This window comes from Apium graveolens, chromosome 10 (genome assembly GCF_009905375.1).
Source record: "Apium graveolens cultivar Ventura chromosome 10, ASM990537v1, whole genome shotgun sequence".
Taxonomy (NCBI): domain Eukaryota; kingdom Viridiplantae; phylum Streptophyta; class Magnoliopsida; order Apiales; family Apiaceae; genus Apium; species Apium graveolens.
In genome coordinates this window covers 21969392-21992824 of record NC_133656.1, presented here as the reverse complement: position 1 = coordinate 21992824, position 23433 = coordinate 21969392, and the positions used below count along the sequence as shown (strand labels likewise).

General features: G+C 34.5%; 1 protein-coding gene across 3 annotated transcripts; it reads right to left on the bottom strand.

Moving 5' to 3' along the window:
* Positions 1–19939: 19939 nt before the first annotated feature.
* On the bottom strand, positions 19940–23101 carry LOC141692897 (E3 ubiquitin-protein ligase XBAT32-like). Of its 3 annotated transcripts, none has more exons than XR_012562948.1 (7): positions 22921–23101; positions 22422–22639; positions 22044–22132; positions 20831–21665; positions 20626–20685; positions 20396–20441; positions 19940–20303 (listed from the first exon to the last, which is right to left on the bottom strand). XR_012562948.1 is itself a non-coding variant. In XM_074497851.1 (6 exons), exons 4-6 carry the CDS (start codon positions 21023–21025, stop codon positions 20258–20260), a joined length of 345 nt encoding a protein of 114 aa, XP_074353952.1. In that variant the 5' UTR covers positions 21026–21665; positions 22044–22132; positions 22422–22639; positions 22921–23101; the 3' UTR covers positions 19940–20257. The 3 variants fall into 3 exon arrangements, 1 of the variants encoding a protein (XP_074353952.1); XR_012562949.1 differs by having other exon boundaries at positions 20626–20681; XM_074497851.1 differs by lacking the exon at positions 20396–20441 and having other exon boundaries at positions 19940–20347.
* Between the last annotated feature and the right edge of the window lie 332 nt (positions 23102–23433).

Sequence of the window (23433 nt, the reverse complement as noted above, 5' to 3'; positions counted from 1 at the left end):
GCGGTGTTGGTCCGCCTCTTCCTTTCTCCTGCCCTCTTCCAGTTGAGTCTCTAGTGTGAAAAACTGGAGCTCTATCTGATTAGCCTAAGAGAGGGCATCAAATATTGACCTAGATATGTCAGCAGGATGGTAAACTTGACAGTTTACCTGGACACGAAGTACGAGAGGATTGAAGTAAAGGCGCCCCCCAATCATATTATGAACCATAATGAAAGCTCCGTGATTATGGATGTAAAATTGATCCATGTATTTGATGAGCAAAAAGATTTAGGGTTGAAGAGAAAGTGGAGACTTGTGTTTTGTAGAGAGTGAGTTAATTGGGAGATGAGTTGTATGATTATATATAGGAGACGTGAGAAACTGAAAACACTCTATTGATAATCGTGTAATAATGAGGACATTATGCATAATATTACGCATATCTAACAAGGTCTCTTTATCTATTACTATTCCCAAATATAAACGGATACTGATGATAAATTTATCATGATTAATCTATAGAGAATAAAACAAATTTACATCAATTAAAATCATGAAAGAAATAATGTTACCGTTCTTTTAAGAAAAATCAGGTCTTGTCCATCATAAGCTGAGATAATATTTGCAATCGAAAATCAAGAATTTAATCATGATTCTCCCCCTCAACATTTACATTTATGGATTTAGTAGTAAAATCAAGAATCTCGTCAACATTAATCAATCTGTCCAAAATCGACAAATCATTAGTAATTGAATTACATCATTAGTTTCATGTGAAGCTCCCCCTGTAACAGTGTTGTTAGTTCCTGATTGAATAAAATTTCAAATAGTTGAAATTTCTCCCCCTCAACTTGTGCATTATTATAAAATTGACTCAATATCATTAGGATTTTCCATCTTTCCTGATTTTTGTCTACAACTACAACCTTTTCATGAGTGTCTTCTTTTCCAACTTTTATCTACTGATGCCTTGGTTATCAAACAAATTTCAGGATCATCGGTATTTATATAAAGTTTGGCTTCATAAATGTTTCCATGTATGTAAGATTTGAACACAATCTTCTTTGTGATCTTATGAACTACTTCAAAGTGAGTATCATAGAAAACAACATAGAAACCTCTGTCAATAATTTGACTGATGCTCAAAAGATTGTGCTCCAGTCCATCAACTAGAGTTACATTCGAGATGATGATATTTCCAATGATGATATTTCTATATCCCAGCGTTTTTTCTATATTACCATCACTATAGGAAACCATTGGGCCAGCCTTCTTCTCATATTCTAACAACAGGGATTTAGTTCCAAATATATGTGTAGAACATCCACTGTCCAAAACAAGCACATTCTTCTTGTTTCCCTATATTCACAAATATGGAAATCAATTAGAATTTTTATGAACCCACACTTGTTGGGTCCTTTTGGACATCTTATGTATTTTTACAGTAGAAGACTTCTTATCACAAATTGATCCATTGGGAATTGCTCCATCAGGATTTTCTTGATAGATTTAACTTTATAAGATGTATGCATATTCAGTTTAGCAGTTCTATTTAAAGCTGCAATTTTATTGAATTTAGGTAAATGATCATAATTGTTGTGATACAGATTATGATAATCTTTACAAGTGTAAATAGAATGCCAACTGCTACCACAATGACAACAAGGGTTTTGTGGTTTGTAAAATACTGATCTACCATAAATATCAGACTCAAGAATCTTAGTGCCTTTCTTTTTAGGCTTCTTGCAATTAATAGAAATATGGTTAGTATTACCACAGTTAAAACAAGCTTTCTTAGGAGCATCAGGAATGTACTTATAGTTGTTTTCCTTATTTATTCCTTGTTTACTATTTCTACCTTTCTTAGACCCAGATTTGTGAGTCCTGGTAGTTACCTCGCAAATTTTCTTATCTAACTAATTTTTAGAGAGAAGTCCTATATTTTTGCTTTTCTTTTCTTGTATTTTAGGCTCATCTTTCTTTTTATCAGAAACTCTAGGTTCAGCTTTCTTCTCATCATGATTCTTAGAGGTTGAACCAACATCATAAATAGACTTCACTCCATTTTCATCAGTTCTTACAAACTTAATAGGAGTAGTGTTATTAATAGCCTTATTGATATTCCTATTAGTAAATTTGTGATAACCTAGACATTTTTCCAATTCTTATCACTGATGAAACTATGAACTTTACTTCCTGAAGTCATCCATATTTTGAACACCTTTGTTTCTTTCTCAAGAAATTTCTCTAGCCTGGCATATTTGATGTTTGTCTGAGTTTCATTATGTTGGGACTTTTTAAATGCATTTTTATTTTCATGCATGCATACTAACTCAGCTTCTAAGAAATCATTTTTTTCTTTACGAATCTTATTATCAGCAATCAAACTGTCACATTCAATATTCTTAATTTTAAACCTGACATGAAGAGAATATAAGAAAAATTTCAATTCAGACAAATTATTAGTATCAATAGGGAATACAACTAAAGGTACCTTATCAGTTCCTGAAGTATCCTCTCCAGGAGTTGTCATGAGTGCATAGCATTCATCATCATTGTCAATTTCTGATGAATCCATCTAGTCTTTGTTGGAGTTTGTTTTGAATAGGGCTTTTCCAGTTGACTTGGAGCATTCGGTAGCCAGATGTCCCCTTTCATTGCAGTTGTAACAAGTCACCTTGTTCTTTTCAAACTTTTTTCCCTTGGTTTACTGTCCATCATTCTTTCTGAACTTACCTTTTCCATCTCCAGAATACTTTCTGTTAAAACCACCTTTCATTTGTGGTTTTGCAAAGCTCATCCTTATAAAGCCTTTCACCAGCATTGCAGCCTTTTCACAACTTGAAGATCATCCAGTTCGATCTCAGAATCCTCGTCAGTATTCATGTCAAGATCTGATGATTCATCAGTATCTGACTCTTCCACTATGTTCCTTCTTTTTTACCTCTCACTTATCTTTTCCTTGCCTTTATGAGTCGGTATTTAGAGCCACAACCTTCATCTTCTGACCTTTTTTATTCTTCCTTTGCTGGATCTCCAAGTCATGAGTTTTCAGCATCCCATAAACTTCATCCAGAGTCAGTAAATCAAGATCATATTGATGCCTGATTATTGAGGCTTGTGTATGCCAATCTTCTAGAAGAGCTCTCAGAAACTTGGTGTTTGAGTCTTCTCTATCATACTCTTTTCCAACCAATGATAGATCATTCATCAATGTTAGAAATCTATCATAGATGCCAGTAATTGACTCATTACCTTTGGCATCAAATTGCTCATATTCTTGCACAAGAACAACTCTTATATTCTTCTTTATTGCCATTATACCTTGCCATTGTGTCTCTAAGGCATCCCATATCTCTTTTGCAATCTTGTAGGCAATCACCCTGCTAGACATCACATTGTCCAAACTATTGCGCAGAATATTCCTGACTTTTGCATCCTTAAGCATTGAAGCCTTTTTAGGATCTGACCACTTTGATTTTTCTTTCCTGACATAGTGTTCAGGAAAATCTGGGGTCATAGCTACCGTTTCCATAACATAAGGAGGTCATGTTTTGATGATATCAACATATGTATCATCAATAGCTTCCATGAACATCAACATATTTACTCTCCATATAGAGTAATCAACTTTCTTCAGGATGGGAATTTTCATGCTTTCATACTTACTTTGTTAGGTCCGTAATCAACTGTAAATGGGGGTGAATACAATTTATGCAATTAATTCGACAAAACTTCAATAGAATCAACAGTTTTTTATAAGAACAGATAAAAAATGATTACAAATGTACTATCTCAAAAGGATGAACAAATATCCTCAAGAGCTGCTAGGTTATGCGAATGATATAACAATGTTCGCAGTGCATATATCATAAACCTAATATGTGCTTTATATATAGCATAACTACAAAATCAAATAAGGAATCCTATTCTATTACAATAAGGTAACATATCCATGTATGATTGCTTCTGAGATAAAGTCCTTCACCGTATTAAATTCCTGCTTTCCTTTTCCTCTTTGAATATCTACTGAAGTGATAAATCCTGATGACATCATTTGTTGATCATCAAGTACTGATATTAGTACTGATGATGTCACTCTTCAGTAAATGCTGATATAAGTCCTGATAAGAACTTATGACAGTTTCTGTCCAGATATCATCAATTATATCTAACAATCCCCCCCAACTTGTGCATTATGGCAATATGTACAAGTTCCTATTGATGATGTCAAAACTATCTAAATGCAGAAATCAAGTAAGCAAATTATTTTTTACTCCAGTGCATATCATACTTTACTCTTCATTCTGAACTCTAACACAGTCTGGAAAATCTTCAAGAAATTTCCTCAGCAGATTTTCTTCCATTACATCCAAATATCATTGCATCCTATGTTTATGTTCCTTCAGTTCATCTGTTGATTCATCATTTTGATAGATGGCACCCCTGAGATTATGTAACTTTGAATTTCCAAGAGATAGATCATCCAGCAGAAACCCAATTTTCTTTCCTTCATGATTAAAGGCTAAAACTTTAGTCCCTAAACTCATTTTTATCTTGGCTCCTCCAATAGGCATATCAACAACATATTTAGTTTGATCAATGTACTTTGGAATGTAGTTTGATTTGTAAGGCACTCCTTTCTGCTTTAACTGTATTAGGTTCTTTATGAATCTAGACCATCTGGCAGTTACAGAATTAGTTCCCTTGAAAATTGTAGCAATAAGTTCCAATTCCTGCCATGGTTTGTCTCTTAACTGTTCTTGATTCAACCTTAAGCTTCTCCTAGACTCCATAAAATAAATTATTTTCTCTTCAACATGATTAATTACAATTTGCACTGATATGATCTTCTATAAGTCTTCAAGCATTACATTGTCTCCAATTTCTCTCAAGTTAGAATGCTTTCTTAAAGTCAAAGCATCTCCTACAAATGGATCATCAACATTTAATCTTCCAAGACCACTTATAATTCTAGGTTTTCTAGATTTTGAACTTCCACTGTAAATCTTCTTTAATGATCCAGAAGAATCTCTTCTAGATGCTGGTTTCTTGCTTCCCCCTAGTAGCTTCTTCTTTTCTTCAAAAATAATTTCTGGCTTATCAGGGACTATGTTTTCAGAATCAGGATTTGATAAATCTTCTTATATTGGGTTTAAGAAATCAACAACATGAGTAGAATTACAGGTTGTGATTGGTTGAATAACAGCTTCTTCTTTAACTTGAACAATGTCAGAGGTTAATTTCAATTTTTCAGCCCAGCCAGCTCCATAAATCTTCCTTCTTTGGTGAGCTTGACTAACTTCTTCTTCAGTAATTTCATCAGTATCAAAAGATTTAGCAACTTTATAGATTGGATCTATCAGTATTTGAGATTTAGTTGCTTTAGATACTGATTTCTTCTTTTCAAAAGCTTTGTCTTTAGGCTTTTAAAACTTTAACTTCTCTCATATCTTCTCTTTCCCTTTATGCTTCCTGTCAGCAGTTAAGATAGCTTGAGATCTGAGAGATCTTTCATCCTCTGCCTGACTTACCTCCTTTATAACTACTCCTTTGATTGGTCTGTTAGAAGGATCATCTTCATAAAGTTCTTGAAAGATAACAGCAATATCAGCATTTGTTGTGTTTGTTACATATTAAATTCTCAATGATCAGAAGAAGCTCGTGATCTGGCTGTTCGGATGTCATCAGGATCTGATGTACCGTCAGGATTTGGTATGTCATCAGCATATATATGACATCAGTATTTGAAGACAGTCAGCATTAAAGGATTTGTTCTGTTCCTTATAATATGGAGCAGATATCTGTTACATTTGAGTTATAGGACTTTATCTGTTTAGTTTAAGATATGTATCAGCTTCAGTTAGTTTTTGATAATGCATATCTTAGATTAATCTGTTGTAACTGTGTAGTATATAAACACAGTTTAGGTCATCACTTAGATGAACAACACTCGAGGATTATTCGACGTAGCAGCTCTCAAGAACATTAGTATTTCTTGAGAGGATTTTGTAACAATTTTTATTAGAAATATAAAATGATGTTATATTTTATTACTTGTTTGAAATATTTATACAATTGTATCCAACCCCCCTTAAACAATTGTATCTTTACTGGGCAATAATTGGTATCAGAGCTCACTGATAAATTTACAATCAGAAACGATCTAAACATGTCTCTGAACAAGTATGAAAGCATTAAAATTCCCATTCTGAAAAAGACTAAATATCCAACATGGAAGGTGAAGATGCTCATGTACCTGGAAGCTACAGATCCAGATTATCTAGACGTAATCAATGATGGACCCTTCATGTCAACAAAACTGGTGCCTGCAACTCCTACGATTGCTGAACATTGTCAACTGAAGGAGAAGACAGAATGGACACCAGAAGAGAAAGTAGCTGTGCTGAAAGATGCAAAGGTAAGAAACATTTTGCATAACAATCTTGATTCTGTGATGTCAAACAGGGTTATAGCCTACAAGAATGCCAAAGAGATCTGGGATGCTCTTGAAACTCAATGTCAAGGAACCATGGCCATCAAGAAATACAGAAGGGTTGCTCTGATTCAAGAATATGAACACTTTGAGGCCAAGAATGATGAAAGTCTCACTGATATCTATGAAAAATTGCTGACTTTACTCAACAATCTGTCTTTGGTGGGAAAGGTGTATGATCGAGAGGATTCAAATACTAAGTTTTTAAGAGCATTAAGTGAAGAATGGGAGACTCAGTCTTCAATCATACGACATCAGTATGATCTGGAAGTAATTACTCTGGATGAAGTCTATGGCATGCTGAGAACTCATTATTTGGAGGTTCAGCAAAGGATAGAGAGAGAGAGAGAGAGGAAAAGCAACAAAGGGAAATCTGTTGCTTTTAATATGAATGATAAAGCTTCAAGAGAGAAGTCTGCTGGAGCTACAAGAAAGAAGAACAATTTGTCAGAATCATATACTGATGATTCATCATCAAATCCTGATGATGATACTGATTCTGAAACTGATGAGAACATGACAGATTCTGATGTCATGCAAATGGCCGCATTGCTAATTAAGGGCTTCAGGAGGATGAAGTTCAAGAAGTCCAAGAACAACAGAAGCTTCAGGAAGAAGTTTACTGGAGGTGAAAGGAAGTCAACTGGGAGAAAAGAAGAAAAGGACTCTAGAGCTGAGAAGGTAGACAGGACAAAGATCAAGTGCTACAATTGTGATGAACCTGGTCACTTTGCCTCAGAGTGCAAGAAAAAAAAGCATGATAAAGGGAAGAACAAAGCCCTGATCACTTCAAGCAAGAATTGGATGGACTCCTCTGACTCTGAAGATGAAGACACATGCTATGCGCTGATGGCCAGTCTTGATGATCCTGCTGCTTCTGAGCCCAAGGTATAAACTCCTTTCTTCTCTTTTGATACTGAAAATATATCTGAATTGAAATCTATTCTTAAATCTTTGCATGGTAGTTTTAAGAATAAGACTTTAGAAAATGATAGACTTATAACTGAAATTAAGACCTTGAAATCTAGGAATGATCAGTTAGAATCTGACTTAATACATCAGATAGATTTGAAGAATGAATGTTAGAGAACTAAACATACAGTTAAGATTCTTTAGGCTAGATACAGTATGTTAGAAAAGGATCTAGAGAATGAGAGAAAAACCCATAAAGCCTGGACTGATTCAGGAAAAAAGGTTCATGAGATGATCTCAAAGAAAAACTGGAAAGAATTCCTAGACTATAAAGATGGAATTAAGGATTTTGACACTGAAAATAAAATTTCCCTTAAAACTTCTGTTAAGTTTATTTCATCAGAAGCTGATGAACCCAAATCCACTTTTAAAAAGGGTTCAACATCAGTATCACAAGAAAAACTGATAAGTGATAAAACTCAAAGAAAGAAAAGCAAAGAAACCATTATGTCTGTTAAGAAAGAAGAGAACATAGGACTTTTGTCAGCAAGACAATTGAAAAAGAAAATATCTGAGGTTACTGACAAACCTCAAGTAAAAAGTCCTAAGAGAAACCTGGAATGGTAAGCAAGGTATTTTTAAGGATTCAAATTACAAGGTTGTTCCCAATTCTCCTTCTATGTCCAATTGGGTATGCTCTCACAAATCCTGTTAAGGTGTCATACAGGGCTGTCATGGAGGTCTGGAACACAGCTGTGGTAAATCCAACACATACTGGCTTTTCCTTTGAGTATAAGGACCAAAGATATGAAGTTGATGATGACATTCTGCTTCAAGCCTTGAGATTGCCTGCTCTTGATGGTGCTCCTGATACTCATACCACTGAGTAGTTGTTTGACATGCTCAGGACTTTGGGTTATCAAGGAGAAATCAAAACCATTGGAAAATTGGCCAGGACCAAACTGAAAAGAGAGTGGAACTTTTTCTTTGACTGCATCAGTAGATGTTTCTTGAATAAGACAACAAACTTTGATGCTCTTCCATCCACTTCCCTGAGAATTGGGTACTCTCTTCTTAACTCTGGTAATTTTGATTATGGTAATACTATATTACAGTTCATAATTGCTAGGAGAGAAGATGCTTCAGGAGTAATAGGGTATACTAGATTTTTACAACTAATTTTCACTTATCTATGCCCTAATGCTATTTTTGATGATGATGAATTACTCCCTATTTTTTAAATTTCTGAAAAAGCAATCACTGATCATATTAAAAGGGATGAAAAGAATAAATTTTCAGGACCATCCTTTCTTCCTAGAGAGGTCAGGCAATTTTTGTTAAGAAATAGATCTACTCCTACACAAGTGCCTGCAAATTCTGATGCTGGCACCTCTGTCACAGTTCCTTATGCTAAGACTCAAGAAATCATTCATCTTGTTTCTAACCCAAGCATTTCTTCTTCCAAATAGCAAACACAACAATCCTCTAAATTAGCCTCATATGCTGTCTCTCAAACGATATCAGTTGTAACAAAGAAAAGGTTATTTAAGAAATCTGTCACATCTGGACAGAAAGCTAAACAAGTCTCACTGAGTGAGAGTAAGAAGAAAGAAGACTGTTTTCCAATCAGAAAAAGAAGATTGATCATTCAAGAAGATTCTGAATCAGATGATCATATGCCAATAGGGTCCCTGTCAAAAATCAAGAAGTCCATTGATCAAAATCCTGATGACTTGTTTGACACTACTGGAATCAAGGAGCCAACTACAGATGTTAGTGCTCTGCTTGACAAGCTTCCAGAAATTGAAGCAACTGCTGAACATAAGATAACTGCAAAGAGCCATTTGAAAAGAAGAAGTGAAGAAGTAGTTGGATACATCAGAAAGAAGAAGAAGACTCAGCCTCTTGACAAGGATATTAGTACACAAGAACCTAGGTCTCAAAGGGATTTAGCAACTGCAACACATCCAGTCACACAAGAACCATCTTCTCAAAGGGAAGATGTAGACGCTGAGGCTGCACAAATCATTGTTAATATTGCTCAGAGTGATCTTCTTGCAGACTCTGTTCAACTACTCCAGGAAAAGCAAACTCATCAGGAGATACTGTCACGAGTGGATGCAATCATTGATGATCCTATATTTGAGAAGAGCACACAAGAACCTTCACCAAGCATTGCTGAAGCAGCTCACATCTCTCAGACTCCATAAGAACCATCAGTTCAAAGTACTGATGTTGGTCTTTTAACTTCTCCTGACAGATCAAATCATGATGATACAATAGCTCCCACTAAGAATCATCCTTCAACTGTACTAGCTACAATTGATGATCCATTACAAGTTGCTAGTTTGAAAAATCATCCTAATGTGCTGTTTGTTCCTCCACTTTTATCACTTCCACTTGAGGAATCACCTTCAGGTATTGCTAACTTCTCATATATTCTCATGTTTGTATGATTATAAATAGTCTCTTCTTTGAGGTTACCTCTATTTATATGACAAGCATATAACTCTTCTCAGCCATCTCTTATTTCTTTGCTAAATGTGTGATTGAGCCTTTCTGAGAGACTTTGGGAAAATATCAGATTTAAAAAAAAAAAAAATTTGAGTGGCAGTCTCCTGTACTGGCAAAATGAGAGGTAGTTTTGAGATAAGAATCTTATAAGTTTTTCTTTACTTATAAAGTTTCTTCTGTGAGAATAATATTACTCTTAAAAGTAATATATTGTGTGAGAAGTGATGAGATCACTTGAAAAGAATATAGAGATTTAGGTGTTACTATGTTTCCATTTCAGGATCACATCAACCACATGCATCTCTTGAAAAGAATCTGGATAAAGGCAAGGCAATTCTGCCTGATTCTGCACATTCTTCTAATGGCTTGTCTGACTCTGACAATGATAGTGATGATGATGACTCTGATACCGCTCAGCTTGAATCTGTAATTGATGCATCTAAGAAGTCCAATGTAGGTTCTTCTTCACACTTCACTGAACATCCTTCTTATTACAATGCTGATGCTGAGCATTTCAGACAGACAAAATGGGATTACAACTGGAGACTTGCAAATTCTTCTATCTCATCTGCTGTTAGCCTGCAACATATTCATCGTGCTTATGATGAAGTTCAAACTCCTGATCTGAAGTTGCATCTTAAGGCTACAACTATTTCTGTTAAAAGACTTCACTTTGAACTTGATGAAATGAAGAAGTCTCATGCTGGTGTCAAAGAAAAAATTGATGGATTTCTGCTTCACACACCTAACTCAGCTGAAACCAAAAGTGTGAAAAATACCATCATAGATGTTAATTCTCAAGACAGCATGGCCTCTAGACTTTTCTCCTTAGAAGATAAGGTTTCTTCTATAGATGACAAACTGGATGCTCTATTTTCTCTTCTTTCAAATGTTGATGCCAAAAACGGGGAGAAGATAGTTGCTACAAAATGTACACCAGATTCTATTCAGACAAAGGATAAAGATATTGATGATGGTGGTGATAAGAATAATCCAGTTACAGATGTTCAAATTACTTCTACTGCTCAACAACTTCAACATTCCAAGAAGAATGATCCTTCAGGACAAAGGAAGTCTACTGGTACTTATAAAGCCAAGCACAAGACTACTGCTGGTGCTCCTGAGGATGATGACATTACAATCTCAAATTTAGCAGAAGCTAAAGGGATGTTCTTTCCTTACAGACATAAGGAAATGGGTGAAGAGATTGTCTTGTACTACAAAGACAAGAAGTTTGAGCAAAAGAATGCTAGGAGTGCTCTTGGGTATATAACTGAAGAATTTCCCGATCTAACACCTGAAGAAGCAGTTATGCAACAAAAAGAGCTTTTGGCTAAAATTGAAGCTGAAGCTAACACTTCTAAAGGAAGAGGAAAAAGAGGTGGTAGATCTGCAAGAGCAAGAGGAAGAGGAAGAGGAAGAGGAAGAGGGAGAGGTGAAAGAACTTCTAAATCAAGGCAAGTGACTGCATTCAACTCTACTTTTCTGAATTTTCTATCCAGAGAAGGTTATGTTCCTGTACAAGGAAATGAAGAAGATTAAGAAGTTCAGAAGCTAGAAGAGTTGATTATACCAAGGAAGAAAAGATCAGCCACTGACATTGATCAAGCTGATATAGAAAATCAGAATGTAACTCCTGATGTAGACACAAATCCTGAGGTAAAAGCAGATCCTGATAACTGATTTTAACTCTGATGAAAAGGTGATCAAAGCATTAAAAGAGTCAGGTCCTTCTCTAGTAATCACTCCTCATACTTCAGAGGCTGATGAAAAAGAAAAGATTAATAGAAGGGAAGCTGATGAAGCATGCAAAGAAAATTTACAGAGAGTTTTAAAATCAAAGAGGGAGTTATGGCATAAAGCAGAAGGGAAGATTGATGATCCATCTTCAAACTATGTTCCTCTCGGCAAGAAGAATAGAAGATGGAAAGACATTCATGTATTTACTTATTCTAAAGGGTTCAAGCATGTTAAATTTGTGTCAGCAGGGTTAAGAGATTCTATCTCAGAACATGAAGAGGTTGATAAGTCTATTAAGAAGCCTTCTTGGGTGGTCTACAATGAAAAACTGAAACTTATCAAATCTCGAACAAGAGGATGCATTGGTCATTCCAGTATGGAGATCTTAGAATCTGATGTGCTGGATACAAATACTCTGACAGAGAATCTTGATGAAAAAGTTTCTCCTTCACATCTTGAGAAAGTTGAAGCTGTGAAGATTATTCATAGAAAGATAAATGATAATGATGTCAGAGAAGAGATTCTGTACCTTTTCAGAGATGGTAAAGTAAAAATCTTTACGTTACAGCAACTCTTGATGAAGACTGTGACTGAATTGAAATATATTCACTATCTTCTTAGAGTTGAGAACAAAGTCACCAGAAACTGGTCTTCTATGATACTTGAAATGATCAGAAGAAGAGTCATGATGAAAGATGATAAATACAATGGTGATTATGTTCCTGAGTACAGAACTTATACTGATCAAGAAATGCAGATGAAAAAGGGAGCTGCAGTGCTACAAGTTTTTCTCAACAGTCCTCAGTTATCCTTCAGTCCTGATCATGAAGATGACAGTTTAAGCTTCATGTTGATTGGTGATCTTAAGATAAGCAAAAGCTCAATTTCCAAGTTAAGATCAGCTATCTATCAGCTTGGAGAAGACACTGAAGAGAAGAGAGAGTTGAAGAAAAAGCTTGTTAAAGTCCTACGAGACAAGGAGGAAGAAAGATTAAAGAACTTTCTTGGAACAACTGTCAGTTATCTGAAGATACTGAAGTAAGCTTTACTCCTTGTACATTTTGTAGATTGGTTTTGGCATCATTGAGAATGGAATTTATGCTTCATTGCATTAAACATAAATTGGGGGAGATTGTTACATATTGAATTCTCAATGATCAGAAGAAGCTCAGGATCTGGTTGTTCGGATGTCATCAGGATCTGATGTACCGTCAGGATTTGGTATGTCATCAGCATTTGTATGACATCAGTATTTGAAAACAGTCAGCATTAAAGGATTTGTTTTGTTCCTTATAATGTGGAGCAGATATATGTTACGTTTGAGTTATAGGACTTTATCTATTTAGTTTAAGATATGTATCAGTTTCAGTTAGTTTTTGATAATGCATATCTTAGATTAATCTGTTGTAGCTCTGTAGTATATAAACACAGTTTAGGTCATCACTTAGATGAACAACACTCGAGGATCATTCGACCTAGCAGCTCTCAAGAACATCAGTATTTCTTGAGAGGATTTTGTAATAGTTTTTATCGGAAATATAAAAAGCTGTTATATTTTATTACTTGTTCAAAATATTTATACAATTGTATCCAACCCCCCTTAAATAATTGTATCTTTACTGAGCAATAGTGTTCATGGAATTCTTAAAGTATTCCTCCATTTTCCTTAGTTGTTCTAGATCAACTCCAGGATTTTCTCTTTCAAATATTCTTCTACTCACCTCAGAGTCAAATACTTGAATATTTTGGATCCTTGTAGAGAGTTGTCTTTCTTCCTTTTACTTTCAGAGTTTGAAGATATTGACTTGCTTCTGCACCAGCTTCTATCTCCAGAATACCTTGGTCTTCATCAATAGTTGTGACTTGTAAAGTTTGTTGAGTTGTTATAGTCACATTCAATTCTCTAACTCTTCTTTCACTTATATTACTTTCTCCACCTTGTCTAGATTAAGATCTAGTGATTTCTTTTGATGAACCACTAATTCCAACTAGCTCTTCACCTTTTCTCCTATCACTATCCTTCTGTCCCCCCCTATTACTCTATCAGGATTTTCATCATCAGTATATGTTAATATCAGCTGCTTGCATTTAGATTGAATAATTTTCTCCCCTTTTTTGTCATCATCACCAAGAATTAGAGAAAGAATCAACTCCATTGAATTCTGTACCTCTTTAAGTTGATTAGACATTTGAACTTATTTAGCTTCCAATCTAGATTGACTGGCTTCAATTGCAGTTTGTCTGGAAACTATTAGTGCAATTTGTTTCTAAATTTCCTGATGAGTAGTCAGTATTGAAGCAATCAATGATTCTTTGATCTGATTGATTTGAGAAGTAGTTGCTTCTTGAGCTGTATGTAAGGATCTGACAGCCAGAGTAGATGCTTTCAGATGAGTCAGCATATCAGGATTTTGAATTTTATGTTCAGCTATTTCCAGATACTCAATAGCATTTGTTCTGGAGATAAGATATGTATCATCTTTCCATTTAGCATTCCAGATAGCATCAAAAAATCCCTGCATTTTCTTGGCATCTAACTCTTTCAGTTTCTGTTGCCTTGCATGTGTAGGCATATCTTCCTGGAAGAAAAGATCATCATCAGGATCTATAAAAAATATTAGAAATATTAGCTTCTTCACCATCATTAGATTCTCCCTTTGCAACTGGATTTTGCACTATCTGCTGAACTTCATCACCGGCTTCAGCATTTAAGATAAAATCTAAAATTAGTGCAGTATGTGATCCAGCAGCTTCAGAAGCTTCAATACCAGCAGCAGTAATCTCCACATCTTCAAGTATTGTAGATAAATGAACTGGAGCTTCTAAATTTACTTCTAGAACCTCAGTTCTTATAGATTGTTGTGGTGACCCTGAAATGGATGAAACTTTATAAATGGACCGTTGTGTTACTACATCTTCAGCAACAACATGGATTACTTCAGGTGGTGGAATAGTAGAGTGAATGGACTATTTTTCAAAAAAAAACAGGGATTGTTTCATGTGGTGTAATAGTAGAGTGAATGGACTGCAAGAAAGTATCAGTATTTAGACCTGCAGGGAGATTAACAGTACTTGGTACATCAGAGTTTATTCGAGGATTAACAAACTGTGGTTCAACATCTGTTTCTTTAGTACTTTGTGCACCTGCAAAAATATAACAAGTAACACTTAATCTCTCTATTCTTTTAAAGTAGTGTCACTACTCCTCACACCACACATCTCATGACTTTTAATAGTCAGAGTTTCCTCACAGGGATTACTAAATCCTATCTCTCATATATCTCTCCTTTTGTCAGGAAGGATCCTGCCTCTCTTTAATTCTGTTTTTCTTTAAATCTTTTTACACAACTCACAGAAAAGCTCAGATAATTTGTCCTACAGAAATAAGAGGTGGCTAAAGAAGGGTGATTTATGGTCATACAACTAGACATATTCCTTGAATAAGGTCAAGAAATATTCATACCAACAGGATTTAAAATATGCATAACAAATGCTGAAAATACTAAACAGTATTTAGAGTAAATGCTGACGAAGTAATAACAATATTTATACCTTGTGAATCTGAAGTCACAATTGAACTCATAATTAACATTGTGGTTATGACAGTTGTTGTTCACCAATTATGAGAATCTCCATTTGAATTGGAGAGAATTTGATCAGGTTACTGTCATGTATCGTGATCTCAAACCTTGTTCTTCTTGCAAAGAACTAACACTTGAATGTGTTTATTGAAAGTTGTCACAGGGTCTTAGTAAAAACTAATGAAACTCATGTGTCTTTGTTAGTGTCATTAAGTTCTACCTCAGCATGTAGTCTCTAACCAACTTAATGTTGTTTCTGAGTAGTGAGCATAGTTTCAAGAACTATGTCACTTGATTTTGGCAACATTAGAGAAATGGATTCAAGTGTTTCAGTTGTAAGAAGAAATTTAAGTTATAAGATTTATGATGTTGAGATTGAGTGTGGACAACTTTCTTGGTGAGGAAAAAAAGTTTCAAAGAATTTCATAGAACATAACACTCAAAGACTATAATTCTTATAAGATCAGAATTGATTCTTTCATAAATTTCTTGTGTGAAATCAGATTTTTCTTGTAATGTGCTCAATCTGTACTGTAATGAACATATGAACTCAAACAGAGATTAGTTTCTCACATGCACTATCAAAAAATTTCTGAAACTAAGCATGAAGTACTAATTGGAGTATTAACAGTCATAATCATTCAAGCACAAACAAGATAGTAAAAATTTATTCACTTAAGGAATCAAAGAAGGCGAAAGATATTTTCATTAATATTTAAGAAGCAGAGTACAAGATTTAGATTTCTAAACATAAAAACCTAACTTAATCTAACTACTCGGACTTCTTCTACCTCTTTGCAGCCTGCTCTGCCCTCTTCGCCCGGCGATGATAATCCTTGACATAGAGCCTGCAAGAGAAATGATATTCTCTTGCAACTCAAGAGCCTATTTGGCCCGACCTTCCTCTTCGAGAATGGTTTCCAGTTGAAAGAACTGGAGATCAGTTTGTTGATCAAAATACAGTTCCTCAAAGATTGACGATGGAACGTTATGAGGACTATAAATTTGATGATTAATCATGACTCTGAGTCCCCAAAGGTCATAGTAGATATGACCCTCTTTCAAATTGAAAGCAATATAGTAAACTCAACCTCAGTGCGAGTGAAAAAATGATTTTGATTCATGGTGATGATTCAGAGAAGACAAAGGGTTGTTTTTGAAGTTGTGAATGAGAAGGCAGTGTGAAATTTTGGAAGTGGAGGCTATTTATATATAGTAGAGGAGATAGAAACTGAAAAGACTCTTTGATTAACCATGTAATAATTAAACATAATACGTATACAAGATTACGCGTATCTAGGTAAACAAAAATTAATCTCTCTCTTCATATTCTTATTCCCAATTTAAGTACTCGAGTGCTGACAGATACTTACAGCAGTAGTTAACCCATATAAGCAATTTAAAGATATTCCACTAACTCACTGTTAATTAAAAATACTGAGTAAACATTTATTTCCAATAAATTCAAAATAATCAATAAAACACAGTAGTCAATCATGATTTGACCATTATCAGTATTTACTCACAACTATCAGGATTTATCAGTCAACACTAGTTTGACCAATATCAGAATTTAACAACTACTGTCATTATTTATTAGTCAAAGCAAGTTTAACTAATATCAAAGCATATACGCATAATTAGTAGCTCAACATGCAGCTATCAGCTAAGGATCATAGATGTTAATTGCATGTTATCATGGCATCAACATTTAGTACAATAATCGGTATCTAACAAGTACTGACACATAATAAGATACCATGCTTTAAATATCAGCAGTTATTTCTTAATTATCAAGAGTTTGAGAAATGTCTTGATATCATTCCCAATTCATTCACCAATTTTGTGAAAGTAGCTTAACAGAGAGGCTTAGTGAATATATCTGTCAATTGCTGATCTGTTGGAACAAAGACCAATTCCACTATACCTGCTTCCACATGTTCCCTCATAAAATGGTACCCAATGCTGATGTGTTTAGTCATTGAATGTTGCACTGGATTTCCTGTCATGGAAATAGAACTTTGATTATCACAATATATAGGAATAGTAGAATGGTCTAAACCATATTCCATTAACTAATTCTTCATCCATAAAATCTGAGCACAACAGCTTCCTATAGCAATATATTATGCTTCTGCAGTTGATGTGGAAATTGACTTTTATTTCTTGCTATACCAAGAAACCAATCTACCACCAAGAAATTGGAAGCTTCCAGAAGTGCTTCACCTGTCTATTTTGCATTCTGCAAAATCAGCATCTGAATATCCAATTAGCTTAAAATCTGAATCTCTAGGATACCATAATCCCAGATTCATGGTACCTTTGAGATACTTCAAAATTCTTTTCACAGCTAATAGATAAGGTTATCTTGGATCAGGTTGGAACCTTGCATAGAGACATGTAGCATACATAATATCAGGTCTACTAGTAGTCAAATATAGGAGCGAGCCAATCATACCTCTGTAGTTAATTATATCTACTGAAGAACCAATTTTTAAATCTAACTTGGTTGCAGTGGCCATATGAGTTGATGTAGTTGAGCAGTCTTGCATTCCAAATCTTTAAAGCAAATTCCTGGTGTATTGGGATTGATTTATGAAGATCCCTTCATTAGTCTATTTAACTTGTAACCCCAGAAAATAACTCAATTCTCCCATCATACTCATTTGATACCTAGACTGCATTAGCTTTGCAAATCTCTCACAGAGTTTATCATAAATAGATTCAAAAATGATATCATCAACATATATCTGTAATAATAACAAGTCCTTTTTATGGTATTTATAAAAGAGATTTTTGTCAAATGTATCTCTTGTGAAACCACTTTCTAACATAAATAGAGCAAGTGTTTCATACCAGGCCCTTGGAGCTTGCTTCAATCCATAGAGTGTTTTATCCAGTAAATAAACATGATATTGATATTTTGGATCAATGAACCCAGGAGATTGTTCAACATAAACTTCCTTCTCAAGTTATCCATTTAGAAATGCACTCTTTACATCCATTTGGAACACTTTAAACTTCTTATGAGCTGCATATGCTAGAAAAATTCTTATTGCCTCAAGCCTTGCAACTGGAGCAAAATTCTCATCATAATCAATGCCTTCTTGCTGTAAATAGCCCTTTGTAACCAGTCTTGCTTTGTTTCTTGTAACAATGCCCTCACTGTCATTTTGTTTCTGACACCCACTTTGTGCCAACTACAGATCTGTGCTTTGGTCTTGGCACAAGAGTCATTACTTTGTTCCTTTCAAATTCTCTAAGCTCCTCTTGCATTGTTGTAACCCAATCAGCATCTTAAAGAGCTTCTTCCACCTTCTTGGGTTTAGTTTGAGATAGAAAATAATGGTAGAGACATTCATTTTGAGTGGTTTTTCTGGTTCTTACACCACTATCAGGATTTCTAGAGATCAAGTCAGGTGTGTGTGACTTAGACCATTTTCTTGCAGATGGAAGTTGACTCCTTGAAGAGGACCCTTCCCTTTGATCCATGAACTCTCTGTTATTTCTTTGACTAGTACCTCTATTGTGACGGCCTCAACCCCGGGGTCAGGAGTTGACGTTACTAATCACATCAAAACACAATTATAAAATACTAGATTATTATTATTACAATATCACACCCCCAATACCAAGATCTTTTCCAGGTTCAAGTATGATTTAAGCTATTTAACATTACAACAACCATTTATTTAAGAGTCTGACACACTACTTATTACAGTAACTCACAGACCTAAAATAGATCTCACAAAACTACCTCAACTGATCTTGCTACCGGCGACACTAAAATCCTGCCCTGAACATGACGAACTGGTCTCCTAGGCATCTGTGACATATATATATAACAGGTTACAAGGGTGAACATATAATTGCTCAGCAGTACCAACATATGAATAATAGAATAAAAACAATTTATACTAAACAGTTATAGGAACAAAATTATAAAGTAGTATGAAAGCAGTAATCTGTAAATCATTGCAAGTCTCTGTCAAAACAAAACAAAACTGGATATCACTAACTAGCATGCTCTTTATAAAACAAAACATAGTTGTGTGTTGTGTAAACACAAGAGTCCAATTTTAGCATCTATTCACATTTGTAATTCAACTGTATAAAATCATTTGTTCTGTTATGGGAACCATAAACCAAATCAGATATGTACTGGACATTCGAGTGTGAAGACATCTGATCAGGCTATCAACATGGAATAGCTACCCTGGCTATCCTACAATTACTTGTTTTGAAACTCAGACTAGCTAGGTCCCTGACACGTTGGACTAATCAGTTAAATAGTCTGTGCAACTAAATTAGCCTCTTACGCAACCATCACTACGCCATAGATTGCTTTAAGCAACACCCTAATTGTGTTGCTATAGACCCGAAAAAATGTTGCTAAAGGCCCAAAAAGGGCTAAGACAACATCAAAGCTATGTTGACCCATAGCTAGATAGTATAGGTATCTATAGCAAAATAGAAGCTACTTTATTGCAACACAGCAAATCCTGTTACAATAGATCTCAATAGCAACATACTTTGATCTCTATAGTAACATACGTAGTGTGTGTTGCAACAGTTCTTAGAATTTCTTTCAGAAATGTGGGCCCCACAACATAAATAATTCTTAAAAATTCACATTCAATAATTTGCTTTTGTTCTTTTTTCCTTTTATTTTCATAAATATAATTATAAATAGTCAAATGTTTAAATCCAAAAAAAATTGACATACTCGAAAAATAATTACATTAATAACTCAATTTAAATCAATAAATATGAACTCATGAATTATTACAATAAGATGAATCAAGTTTTATCTAAAGAATTAATCGTCCTCATTGATTGTAGACCGACATATGTACGACTCTCTATATCTACATCAGCAACATTAGCTGAATATTCAGTTCTATATCTACATCAGCAACATCAGCTGAATATTCAGTTCTGGATCTTTTGTTTAGGATATTGTAAAAATTTGGAACACTGGGTATATAGTCAACAAGCAGGATCCGGATGCATCGAGAATGTCCATTTAGAATAGTCAAATGCAGTGCAGTACCTCCATTAAGGTAATCGGCTCTGTGCATCTGAAATATGTACTTCTAAGTTCTCGATGATCACATAAAGAATACTGCAAGAAAATATTTAAAAATGCTAATTGTAGTAAACACAATCGTACATTAGCTTTGAAAAGGACCGTATTGACAAGCTTGCATCAATGCATTCTGTTCCACAAACATGTATTCATCAATTAATTTCTTAGTGAAAACATCTTAAATTTAATTTAAATACAAAACTTAATATTACGATGGTGAAAGTATGGACATAAACTAAGCAGAGAAATTGACTATATAATTCCAAGAGAGGAACATGGTAATATTTTAATGAACAAAGACAAGTAATATTAACCTGTTCGCGGTAATTTCTGAGATTTATATCAACTCCGGACTCGAGCAGCAGTGAAACTATCTATGAAGATGAAGCAAAGTCTTAAGTATAAACACATTTATTTTTCATACATTAAACTATAAGAGCATCTGACAATATGAGTAGTGAGTACTAATCAGATAACAAATTTAATACACAAGCTTAAGCTAATATGAACTATATATACCTCATGGTGGCCCTGAGCTGCAAAATAATGAAGAGGGGAATTCCGGACACCAAAAGTTGAATACCTAGCAAGACGGGGATTATATTCCAATAAAGCTTTAGCTTCCTGAAGATCTCCATCTCTCACAGCAGAAACCAAGCGTTCCCCGGATGCAGAACAACCAAAGGAATTACTAACAAGACTCAAAAACTTCATGATTCTCTAGTAATTCCAGCCAAGATAATAATTTTAGATAGAAATACACACCAAATCTAAATGTAATACCCTCTCCTACCAATAACAAATCCTTTTACAATCCTGATCATCCAAAAATCACACAAACCAAAATGTATAATCCCTTAATGGAGGTACTGCAAATACATTTGAATCTTTTCTGGTGAACCGAGCTTGGCAAACCCATGCAATTCTCCCGTCAGAAATCAAGCTCAAACACAGAAGAAGAAGAACGAGCACTTACCAAAAGAATAAGCACTTAACTCCAATCTCCCGTCAGAAATCAAGTTGATTCAGTGCCTAAAATTTGTATTTTTATGGTCGGCCATAGAAGTTTAAATACTCATACAGTTTAAATACTCATACCCCCTATATAAGACTTGGCTAAGACGCCTAAGAGTACCAAATGAACTAATACAACCAAGTATAAGAAAAAAATATGCAGTTTATCTATATACGTAAAATGTGTGTCTAAAATGCTGGTGTAACTTGCCATATTGAGTAGTCGCAGAGCTGCAGGCCGAGTGAATTTCCTTGCAAAAAGAAAGCAGGGTGCTGGTTTGCCTTTGCTAGTGCACCACTCTTTTCTATATTCAGTCTCATAATTGATATTATCTATATCCTGCATACAAGAAAAGTAACAACTTGGAAATGCTAGAAATTTGATGAGTTTTTGGACCAACCAGAAGCCCTATACTTAGTAAGCAAAAAAGCCTGTCAATCCCTTAAATCAAGCCTAAAGTAATAGATAATTTGACACATTTTTTCAAAGGCTATTAGTATTTACTAGTCAGACATGATTTATACAGGTCCCGTTTACAATAGGGGCTTCTGCAGAATATTCAAACTGATGCCTACACTAGTAGTAAAACCAGATAAGAGGAAGCGAAAATAAGACTGCAGACTTCAGGACAGTCTGACCTGGTCATCTATATATATACAGAAGATACCTTTATAGACTGAAAGGAAATGAATGAAACGATAAAGAAGATACACGTACACATTTATCGATACAATGCCAGGAATCAAAATATTGTCCAGTGCAGTGGTTCAGACCAGTTTCATCCCTCTGATCCTGTCAACACATCCCTGTTGAAAGATCAAACAACTCATATTATATAATGTCCCTTTCTTAAAGATGCATTTAGCTTGTGCCTAGTTAGAAGTTGTTCAAATGTTCGTAATCATAAGACTAATATCAGGGGAAGTTTTATTTTGCGTTTGGGTTCTATACATCAATGTATACAAAGACTAAAGACTATGATGCACATTTCTTTCGTTATCAAGATGCAAACTAAAGACTATGATGCACTGCTAAAAAGATAGAGTAGTAAATTACACATCCTATAATCAATTTATTCTGTAATCATCAACCAACCTTCACTAGAGGAATAAACCATTCATTTAAATCACTCTCCTTCATTTGTGATCCAATTCTACAAAGTGATTCAACAGCTTTGTCCCTGACACAGGTTTCTTCAATAGTGCAAAGGGTTTCCAAAGGGGTGAGCAAAATATGAGCGTGCTCCACACCTCCAATATAAGGAATAAACACCCCCAACTCTTTCGCTATTGCAAGAAGAACCTGATCTTCACCTGAATCATGCAAGTTCAGTAACATAATAAAGAAAAGTGTTGAGCTACATTATCTCGGAAATGTAATACTAGAAAATGAAACCAGAAATTATTCTTATTCTGGTCTTGTTCAAACTAAATCTTTCAATATCACCAAAACAAACATAAACATCTAGCAACTAATTAGGGCACTAAGGCAATCAAAACAAGAACATAAATAATTAAAAAATTATCATTATCACTTCACACATCAATATTATTCTTAAAATCCTAAATTTATGGCAGTAAAGTGATGATTATACCTCAAAATCAAAACGAATGAAGAGAAGCGAAATCAAGGCTTGAACCCTAATTGAACCTTGAATTCCAGTTGAATCTCGTTGACCCATTAATTGAATCTAAACATAGTATCAACCCTTAATTTAGACGGAGAGAAAGTAAGTGAAGAAGCGGAGAGAGAACCCTAATTTCAGCCCAACCCATTTTTTTTTATAATTATTATAATATTTTTGAAACTGCATATATTTTAATTATTTATTACTTTAACTAATTTCAAAAAATGCAAGGTTATTACACAATGTTATTTTCTAAAAATATATATTTTATTGATTCAAATTAAAATTTAATTATTAGTTTTGATACTAAAATTAAAATTAGTTTTTAACATCAATTAGTTTTAACCAATTATTTTATCATGACTTAATATTAAAATTTACTTTTTTATAGTTTATAGTAACACAATAAAATTTATGAATTTTATATTCAAATAAAATGTTATTACTTGATGTAATCTTACTTTTTGAGACAAATCAATG

What these genes read in the sequence shown, in the direction of transcription:
- LOC141692897 (XM_074497851.1), bottom strand. Translation starts at nt 21,025, where the DNA reads ATGAAGTTTTTGAGTCTTGTTAGTAATTCCTTTGGTTGTTCTGCATCC. An exon ending in CAGCTCAGGGCCACCATGAG is followed by an intron (nt 20,686 to 20,830) that starts GTATATATAGTT and finishes TCATCTTCATAG; the next exon opens with ATAGTTTCACTGCTGCTCGA. An exon ending in TCAGAAATTACCGCGAACAG is followed by an intron (nt 20,348 to 20,625) that starts GTTAATATTACT and finishes ATTTTCTTGCAG; the next exon opens with TATTCTTTATGTGATCATCG.